The following is a 10,386-nucleotide window of genomic DNA, read 5'->3' as shown; positions in this document are numbered from 1 at the left end:
TACAGAGCTGCTTGCTGACTTGCTCGCTCTAGCGAGCAAATATAGAATGAAGACAGTAACCACTGTCTAGAAAGGACATTGCTCGTGCACATGCTCGCTCAAGCGAGCAGTTACTAGCCTTGTTAGCCACTGTCCAAATTAAAATGTTGCATGCTTAGAGGAGAATCAGGGGATGGCAATAGTTACTGCTCAGATTTTGAATTTGCTCGCTAATGTGCTCGCTTCGGCGAGCAGGAAAGTGAGGAAATACGATCTGCTTGCTAGCTAGCTCGCTGAAGCGACGAACTTAGCGAGGAGACATAAATAAACCCGTGTTACTGCCTAAGTTTTTAATTGCTCGCTGATGATGCTCACTCAAGCGGGGGACTGTATGGTTTGACCATGCATGTTTATGGGGACTGTATGGTTATGACATATGCTATATGTACGATACATTTAAGAAAGATTTAAGTATTCCACATAATGAATGAGTTATAATTACATTTTTGAATTGTTTGAAATATGGAAAGATTTTTTAACCAAAAAAGCAATTGTTGACAGTAAAGAAAAAGTTTAGTCGTATTTTAATTCAACTGCTATGATTGTAACTGCGTTTAATGCTGTATAAAATTATAACAACCCGATCATGAACAAGGTGTTACATTAGACAACAGAAAAAATATATGCAGAGAACTATTCTCAATAATACACATGTGAAAAATATTCTCAATAATCTTGAAGGTTTTCGAATTATAATATTTTCAGTTGTGTCTATATGAAAAATATCTCCTTCTAATAAGTAAATAAATGACATAAAATATATCCACAGGTAATTGTTAAATAAATCGAAGTAATCTTAACATTGAACCTTACTAATTGTCTAGACTAGGGAGAGCTATGATTATGAGAGGCGAATTTGTGGTCTAACTCTAAGCCAAAGTAGAGTGTACCCTATTACATAGCCAATTAATCCCGTCACTAATTGGGTTAGTGTCACATCAAAATCATCATTTCAAATTACTTCCCAAAAATCAATTTGGTACAATAATTTAAATCATGTGTACGTCTATACAATAATTTATCAAAATATATATCAGAGTTGTAACATTATATATATGGTACCAATGTTTCATAGCCAGCGTAATGATATTATATAGGCTGTCATAATATTACTTAATTGTATAACCAACATTAATCAATAATTATATTATATAATATAAGAAGTATTTATGTACCATAATATTAAAAGTATAGTCACCATAATCAATATTAATATATTATATGAACTTATTATATTATAATTATATGTTCTAATGTAAAATTCAACAATCATCTTCAAGATTCTCAAATAAATAATATTTTATATTTATATTTGATCAATCCAATACAATATGAGCAGGCCAATATGTTTTGGGCCTAATCACACACGGTTGAAGAGTGAAGGCTTCAAGTTGGATTATATACTTCTCGGGTTGATGATGGCTGCTATGTGGTGGATTGATGTAGATTCTCCTTGGCGCGATAACTCTGGCTGGGGGTACCTGCAATGACACTTCGACGCTCAAGTCAGTATCAAAGTTAGGCTTATGAGGTATTCTTACTGGAAAATAGATTATTGTACCTGGGTGGGCTTTTTGACCACTATAGCCTTTTTTTAATAATTAATTACCAAATTAACCTTATTTATAAACTATTTCAAAAATTTAACCTCTTCAGAAAACATAACACCAATCTGCCCATATTTGACCGTTGACCATGAAGCCTACCCGGGTACACCCCTCCTTACCCGGGTATATTTCTTGAACTGGAAAAAAGTTTGAATTATTTACCCGGGTAAGTAGGGGTGTACCCGGGTAAATAATCATTCTCCCAACAACAAACAAAAAAAACAAACAACAAGGGAAAATGAAGACTTTCTGACAGTATTTTACATTTTTGCAGCCTTTACTAAGGTTTTATTTCTTTTACTCATTCTCCCAACAACAAACAACAAAAACAAAAGCCTTACCCACTAGTTAGAATCAGGTACATGAATCAAATAACACCATGATGTTCTGTCTTATGACTCATTCTGCCATTTGCAACTCTACCATGGTGTACATGAATCAAATATACTTAATCTATTTTTTGGCTCTGCACCTCTGCCGTGCCTTGTGAGTACCAGGATTTGCTGCATGGAGTTCCTTTGACAGAACATAGATGCAAGATTGATATCATTTAATAGATTTGGAGAGGTGTATTGTTGGAAAGAAGTAAGACATTGAAGAAAGGCCAATTCAGAGTGATATAGTTACTTGGGAGCTATACCATCGAGGAGAATAAATTTGAGAAAACTGCCTTGAAGTTTTCTCAGTTAGGACAATTTGAGAAATGCCAATGCTGAAGTTTCTTTTCCTTTTCTCCAGATAAATACTCTAATAGCTAATGGTGACAAAAAGTTATTAAGGAAAGTCGTTACTGAGAAGATGTTTTCTGTATGCTTCACTTCCTTTTTGTGATCTTATTTAGTGTATTATATGAGCTTATGATGCAGCTTTGTACATTTTGGCATTAATTTCTAAGAGTGTACAGTTGAATTTCTGAGATGTTGTATTTCATTTTCTGTATGATTATTTACCCGGGTACACCCCTACCTACCCGGGTAAATAATTCAAACTTTTTTCCAGATTCAAGAAATATACCCGGATAGGGAGGGGTGTACCCGGGTAGGTAAAAAATTTCGAAAATTACTCGGGTAGAGAGGGGTGTACCCGGGTAGGCTTCATGGTCAACGGTCAAACATGGGCAAATTGGTGTTATATTTTCTGAAGAGGTTAAATTTTTGAAATAGTTTATAAATAGGGTTAATTTGATAATTAATTATTAAAAAAAGGCTATAGTGGTCAAAAAGCCTACCTGGGTGTGTACCCTTTGTTTATATAGTAAGTCTGATGCCGCATTTGGTAGGCGGTATGTCCTCTGATTGGCTGTTTAGGGGCTGCAGGTTTATCTGTTCTCAGCTGGTGCCTTTCTGGCTATACCTCTATATGTCAAGCTGCCATTGTAGAGTGGTGGCAAGCTGGAGCTGTCTTTTGTGTATTGGCTTATGGCGCGGTGGTTTCCTGCTATGTTATGGACTTCTTCCTTAATTCTTAAGTCATGTCTTAGGCAATTTAGGCGCGATGAGGCCATTGCGCCCCTGGATCCTTTATGCGCGATGAAGATATCACGCATTTCATGGGCCCTATGTGTTTGGGCCTTGATCTTTGGGTTTTAACCCTTTGTGAGATATATAAATGCATACTATTGCGCGGTGTGCCTTCGTCAATTTTTGGCGCTTTAAATCGTGTTGCGCGTATCATGGTTAAAACACCATTATTACTTCGCTGTTTAAAACGATTGATTAGATGTTAACTTTCAGAAGCATTAAATGCCACCGTAAGTCTTAACAACAACCGTGGGGTGTTTTAAACTTTAATCCTATATTAGAGTAATTTTTTATTCTTTAAATTTTTTTTAATCATACAAAACATATAATATAACATTTTATTATATTTTAATTGTTTATTAATTTTTTCTAATCAGCCTTTTGCTTCAAGGTTGATTTTTTTTTACCATTTACGTGATTGTCTTATTTGGACAAAAAAAGGCAAGTTGTTGTCACATAACTCACTCATGGGCGTGTTTTGTGACCACATCTTCCCTCGCGGTCTTGTTTTAGTGTAAGACACTAGAGCTATAGCTATCCTTTGGAACCCGATGGCTTCTTCATTGGTTCGTTCCATACCCATTTCGTTTCCGAGGAAATCATTGTGTTCTCAATGTGCTCTAGAATCTCTCCGCCCTTCGCTTCGTGCTTCGGCAAGTCCGAGCCAGAAAGCTCGGTTCGTTGCTCGGCGTAAGGAGTCGATTTCGGTTCGGCAACTCGAACGTCCCCTAAGTAATGTTAGAAAGATTGATAGTTTCTTTCTTTTCTTTTTATATTTTTTTTACTTGAATTTATAATTTGAGGCCGAGTCTTAGAGCTCTGATAAGTTTGTTTCTTGTGACCGAAATGTAAATTACGAGAGAGAGCTTATAGTTGCTATTTTTTTCTTATAAAATTTTAATAATTGATTTTGTTATAATTTATTGAGTTATACCTATTAATTAATTATTAATTTTAATAAATTATGGTGATTAGATCGACAGAAATCAACAATTAAAATTTAATAATAACACGTATTTTGTTTAGAGTTGAGGGGTAGAAATTTTATATCACATATTTGAAATTTGAATATGATAATAGCCACCTTGCAAAAATATAAGGAAATACAATTGATCCTTGCCTCTATCGTCGCAAATTGGAGAGTTTGGATTTGCGCTTTTATTAGTTTGTAATTTGAAATAGGTAATTTTGTTTGATTCATAATATTTTTGATTTATGAAGTTGAATACATGCGGTTACCGGCAAGTCAGTATTCTGTGTTGGACGCGGAGAGGATTGAGCGTGTAAACGACAACACTTTCAGGTGTTATGTGTACACGATTAAGTTCTTTGCCTTTGAAGTTTGTCCAGTTTTGCTGGTTAAGGTTGAAGAGCAACCTGATGGGTGTTGCATCAAGTTGTTGTCGTGCAAGGTGTGTGTGTGTCCCTCTTTTTGGATTTTTTTACTTTCGATTTCTTTCTATTATTTTACTTGCTTGTTCTGATTTCTTTGTTTAACAATTGGTGACAGCTTGAGGGCTCGCCGATTGTGGCTGCTCAGAACGACAAGTTTGATGGTGAGGATTGTTTGCTTTGCTGCATGTTCATGTATGTTAGAAAGTTTTTAAATTTTTTTTTCTTCCTTTCCTGAGTGTATCAAGAATAATAGTTTTGATTTTTAATTCTGTCATGGTGAATCTTAATAGTCTAGATTGATCACACTATCAGGCAACTCATAGTGCTAAACATTATCTTTTTAAGTGCATCCAGATTGTCATGCCTATTGTGGCTTTGGGTTAGGTCTAATACCTTGACATTTCAGAAAACGGGTTCAACTTGTTTGAATGAGCCGCGATATACTTCGTTTCTTAGAAACAAAGAAATTGGAATCCCACTGTGTGTGTAAATTTAATGGGGATGAATTTAGGCATGATGCATTTGTTAAGTGAATTTCTGGCTGTGAGGAGAAGGAAGAAAGAGTTTGACTCAGAGAGAGAGAGAGAGAGAAGAGATTGAGAGAATAATTGAAAGGAAGTTATAATTGATTAATTACTTTCCTTGTGATCTATGGGCTTTCTTGTAGCCGATTACACCTTGTTCTTGCATGTAAAGATAAACTAACTAATTTGACATCTAATTAACAAATAATATAATATGGGCTTTTTGACCCTTAATTAATAATTAATTACCAAATTGCCCTTCATTTAAAACTATTTCGAAAATTTAACCCCCCTCAAAAACATAACACCAATCTGACCCTGTTTGACCGTTGACCACGAAGTCTACCCGGGTACACCCTTACCTACCCGGGTATTTTTTGAAATTTTTTTGCTACCCGGGTAGAGTTCTTGAATCTGGGAAAACGGTTGAATTATTTACCCGGGTAGGAAGGAGTGTACCCGGGTAAATCGCGTCCAGAAACCCCAATATCTATGGGTTTAGGCCATTGTTGCGAGGTATAGGGTTTTTGAAACCCCAAATCTCTCTCCCTTACCCTCTCTAATCCGAAACATCACACATATTTCATCTCATCATTTCAGAAAGCCTAATCTTGGTGGGACATTGAGATTACATCTCCACACTCCCATTTTGTGCTCAAAAATCCGAACCAACCTCCAAACCCAAAACCTAGATCTAATTTTTGTGTGAAAGATGAGTTCAAGTCCAAACATGGTTCCTATAGTTATTTACTACAATGGGAGGCATTTTGAAGGTCCGAACGGTGTCCGATTTGAAGGAAAAACAAAAACGATGAAAATCAAAGTGGGCACTACATGCAATGAACTGAAGGAGAGAATTCTTCAAAAAATGGGGTCAGAAGGCATCCATTCCATCCACCGCATGATGGCCAGGTTAGAGACTGTAGTGGATATGGATACAATATACTACATTGGTAACGATATAAATGATGATGAAGATGTGGAGTTCGTAACAGATGCGTTTGTTGAATGGAAAGTATTAAAATATATTGAGATATATGTTGAAGTTGATGCTGGTCAATCTTCATCTTTACCGGTGCATACAACCACTACTGCACATTGTACCGGTCAAGAAGATACAGTTGTACGATCTTCTGCACCTCCTCAGGTAGCATTGGATGAGGATGAAGAGGATGAAGACGAGGACTATGTGGACAGCGAAGATGAGGGAGAACCTGGAAGTGCTATTCCAGAAGGTGATTCGTCAGACACTGACGTGGAGGGAAATTTTGAGGCTGACACGAGCGCCGTATGTCTGGGTACCCCAGCCTTGTCACCACTTCATGTCGACCCAGTCAGTAGTGGTAAGTTATTAAATTTGAACATTTGTTTTAGACAATTTATTATTTGTGGTGGTATTCATTCAGACAAATGAGAGTTGATCTTTAGATGCTGGGACTGAGGTGGAGCCATTCTGGAATGAAAGCCAACATTATTCATTCATTAACTGGGCGCACCCTAATGACGAGCTGGAGATCCTATATGGCGATGATGACTTGCACGGAGGTTGGAAGTTAGGAGATCCGTTATTTGTGCAACAAGAATTTGGGTCCAAACCAGAATTGCAACATGCTGTGAAGATACATTGTATGAAGGGGCGTAGGACAACCATAGTCGAAAAAAGCGACGAGTCAAGATTTGTTATGAAGTGTAAAAACCATGGTGACGGTTGTCCCTGGTACCTGAGGGCAATCAAGCCGAAGAAGGGAGCTAATTGGGTGGTTCGTAAATGGGGTGAAGATCACATATGCCTGAACCAGGGCCTGTCACAGGATCATAGACAGTTGGATTCAGATTTTATTTGTGCGACTATAATGAGTATGTATTCTACTGTCTACTTAGTGGAAATTCTTATTGAGAATATGGTAAAGTTGTGTTTTTTTTTTTTTACAGATATGTTAAAGGAAGATCCATCTACAAAACCCGCTCTGATTCAAGAGAGAATACAGGGAATATATGGATACAACATATCGTACAGGAAGGCCTGGAAGGCAAAAATGAAGGCCATTGTTAAGCTGTATGGTGAGTGGGAGAAATCGTATGGATTCTTGCCAAATTGGCTGACGTATATGACGCAAGTGAATGTGGGTTCTGTGTTCAAACTTGATACAAATCAATGTTTTGATGAACGTCGGGTTTATACAGACAGGGCCGTATTTCACAGGGTTTTTTGGACATTTCACCAATGCATTGAAGCATTCAAATACTGCAAGCCTATAATTCAAATTGACGGCACTCATCTGTATGGGAAGTACAGAGGTACTCTCTTGATTGCAACATCTCAGGATGAAGATGGATTTCTGCTCCCTATTGCCTTTGCTGTTGTTCCTCCAGGTGAGAGGTTGGATGATTGGTCTTGGTTTCTTAGCCTTTTACGTTTTCATGTTACACATAGGCATGGTATTTGTCTAATATCCGATCGTCATCGAAGCATCATAAGGGCGGTGAAAGATCACAGAGGGTGGCAGCCTCCATATGCTTATCATGTATTTTGTCTACGTCACATCGGAAGCAACTTCAATACCCGTTTTAGGAATGTGGAATTGAAGAAAACGTTGATGAAATTAGGTAATGTACGATATAATTACTCACATTTTCAACCATTTGAAGAAAACATTGATGAAATTCACTAACCAATTGCATATGTCATGGTTGTTTTGCAGGGTACACATGTTCAAAGATAAATTTCGACATTAGATATAAGGAATTTATCGAGAACAATCCTGAAGTTGCTTCATGGTTGGATGCGATTCCGAAAGAGCAATGGTGCAGGTCGTATGATGAGACAGGACGTAGGTTTGGTCATATGACAACCAACCTATCTGAGTGTGTGAATAAGGTGCTTCGTGGAGCACGTAATCTGCCTATAACTGCATTGGTCAAGATGACATTCAGTAGACTCGTTGAGTATTTCGTCAAGAGACGTGAAGGGATTGAAAAAGATATCTCACAAGGTTGGATAATTTCAAAGAAGGTTGAGGCAGCTTTGCAAAAAAATGATGAATTGGCCGGCACTTATCGTGTGAGGATATATGATAGTGAGCTGTTATTGTTTGAGGTTGAGGATGCCTACAATCAATCTACACACGAGGTTGGTGACACCATGAGAGTGGACTTAATCAATCGTACATGTCAGTGTGGTAGGTTTACAGCAAGGAGGTATCCCTGCAGTCATGTATTAGCAGTTTGCAAGGTAGCCAAGTTAAACCATTATGATTATGTGGATCATGTTTTCAAAATCCCAACCATTGCTAAAGTATATGCTGCACACTGGTTTCCTATTGGCAATGAATTGTTGATTCCATCCGTTGTTGGGCCTACTGTAATTCCGGATGCCCGGTTGGTACGTGCAAAAGGAAGACCACAGTCTTCAAGGATTCAGAATGAGATGGATTGGGTTGAGTCTCAACCCTCGAGCAGTCAGAGCAGATGTAAGCTTTGCAAGCAAGTTGGACATAACATTCGTACATGTCCATTGAGACTAAGACAAGCATGATTACGTATTGTTTCTGTGTAGTACTTTGTTTTGTAATGACAATCACTTTACGTATTGTTTTGTTTCCTTGTACCCTAAACTTTATCTTGTATTAGTTATGTATTGTGTTGTTGAAATGTATTGTTGAACTGTATTCTTGTGTTGCATAACGTAAATGTTGACATCCGTTAAGTTTAGCGAGTCACTCGTTCCGTATTGTGCAAATGTCTACCATACCCATTTACCTCTTCCCCGAGTCAGTTAAGGTTATTGTATTACACATCAATTCAAAAGATGCAAAAAAAATGGATTGAACAGCAGCTGCTGCTGCATAATCAACTGGTCTACCCGGGTAACTCGTAATGATATACCCGAGTACAACCTACCCGGGTACACCAGTTCGTGGTACCCGGGTAGACCAGTTGTTAATGCAGTTGCAGCTTGTGTTTTGGCCATTTTTTTAGCATTTTTTGAATTGTTGTGTAATACCTACATACAATATGACTTGGGGGTGGATTGATTTCGTAGAAATAGGATGCCGGAATCATGATGTGCGCCAATCAATGTTGAACATCCATATTAAAGTACTTTGGGTTGAATTGTTTTCCAAATTACATATGACAATATTAATGCATAGAACCAACAAGTCTGAACATGCGCAAAACGAAAATTTCATTCATTCAAATATTGAACATCCAGTACAAAAAGATCTATGCAATGTAGGTAAAGTTCCTAAATGTACCAAAATGACTACATTACATCCAAAATGGTCACCCTTGCCAACTAAATCAATGATATGAAACCCTATGGACACACTAATCCGATTGCGTGTCATCCCCATTCTCATCATCCGATTGTGTGTCGTCCCCATTGTCATCCTCCTGAGTATGGCACCCTCGCCAACTAAACCCTCCAAGCGTGTAACCCTTGTGTCCAACCGTGCAACCCTTGTGTCCATCTGGTTCCGCCACTTGCTCGTGCTCTGTCTATATCCTCTAAAGTCAGTAGTCAGATCATTTATGGATGCCATGACATGATCAAGTGTCCATCCACCCTCAGGAGCTGGTGGTCGCCGACTGCGGGTGGACGTGTCTGTCTGACATCAACCTCAGCAACGCCATCATCATCGTCATCATCATCAAGGCCTGCATCATAAACCATGAAAAGCACATCTTATAAATACCACATTAAAAAATAAACAACACAAAAATGCATAAACTCATAAACACCAAACACATCACCTGCAGGTGCATCCTCCATCTCAGCATCGTGGTGGACTGGGATCTCAGGTGGTTCTGGTGCCTTCTTCCATATCCATATACACGCTCTGTTCGACAGGATCCCACACTGCTTCAATATCCTCTCACCAAATATAGCATTCCAGCCTGTGGCGGTCTTCAAGGTCTCTGTTGCCATAGGCACACCAAATCTATGCAGAATCTTCTGCACCAGGAATGCAAAGTGGCAATTCAGCCTTCTTTGACTTGGCTGCCTTCCACATCAGTATGCATATATAATGCCTCCAGTTTACTTGCTGACGGAGTCAGGGCCCACAGGATGACAAAGTCCCCTTCCCAGCACCTTCGAGTGATTATGCGGGCGCTGGAAATAACACGTGTCACCACATAATTAAGAATGCGAAGCAGAAACTGACAAGTTGCTCACAGGATACGAAGCAAAATGTCCGGGTCAGCCTGCTGCTCTCCTAGTCTCTGTAACAATGGCCTCCCGGTTATAATCACCAAATATATGATGGCTGTCTCCATCATATAGTGCTGCTCCTGTGA

The 10,386-nt window shown here is 38.4% G+C and overlaps 2 protein-coding genes across 2 annotated transcripts; both read left to right on the top strand.

Annotated features, from left to right (window-relative positions):
• The first annotated feature begins 3,646 nt into the window (after positions 1-3,646).
• Positions 3,647-4,796, top strand: LOC133292120 (uncharacterized). Its single transcript, XM_061490494.1, has 3 exons — positions 3,647-3,898; positions 4,388-4,578; positions 4,677-4,796. Exons 1-3 carry the CDS (start codon positions 3,718-3,720, stop codon positions 4,794-4,796), a joined length of 492 nt encoding a protein of 163 aa, XP_061346478.1. The 5' UTR covers positions 3,647-3,717.
• Positions 4,797-7,474: 2,678 nt separating this feature from the next.
• LOC133292123 (uncharacterized) lies at positions 7,475-8,800 on the top strand. Its single transcript, XM_061490499.1, has 2 exons — positions 7,475-7,692; positions 7,788-8,800. The coding sequence occupies exons 1-2, from the start codon at positions 7,683-7,685 to the stop codon at positions 8,618-8,620; spliced, it is 843 nt and encodes a 280-aa protein (XP_061346483.1). The 5' UTR covers positions 7,475-7,682; the 3' UTR covers positions 8,621-8,800.
• The last annotated feature ends 1,586 nt before the right edge of the window (positions 8,801-10,386 follow it).

Source organism: Gastrolobium bilobum, unplaced genomic scaffold, assembly GCF_033153095.1.
Source record: "Gastrolobium bilobum isolate Gb01-03AN ecotype WA unplaced genomic scaffold, APGP_CSIRO_Gbil_v1 utg9042, whole genome shotgun sequence".
Lineage (NCBI taxonomy): Eukaryota > Viridiplantae > Streptophyta > Magnoliopsida > Fabales > Fabaceae > Gastrolobium > Gastrolobium bilobum.
The sequence above is the reverse complement of the archived record's forward strand: the minus strand, read 5'-3'. Positions and strand labels throughout refer to the sequence as shown.

Coding starts and splice junctions, on each gene's coding strand:
- LOC133292120 (XM_061490494.1), top strand. CDS start 3,718: ATGGCTTCTTCATTGGTTCGTTCCATACCCATTTCGTTTCCGAGGAAA. Junction 3,899..4,387: donor GCAACTCGAACGTCCCCTAA/GTAATGTTAGAA, acceptor TGATTTATGAAG/TTGAATACATGCGGTTACCG. Junction 4,579..4,676: donor TCAAGTTGTTGTCGTGCAAG/GTGTGTGTGTGT, acceptor AATTGGTGACAG/CTTGAGGGCTCGCCGATTGT.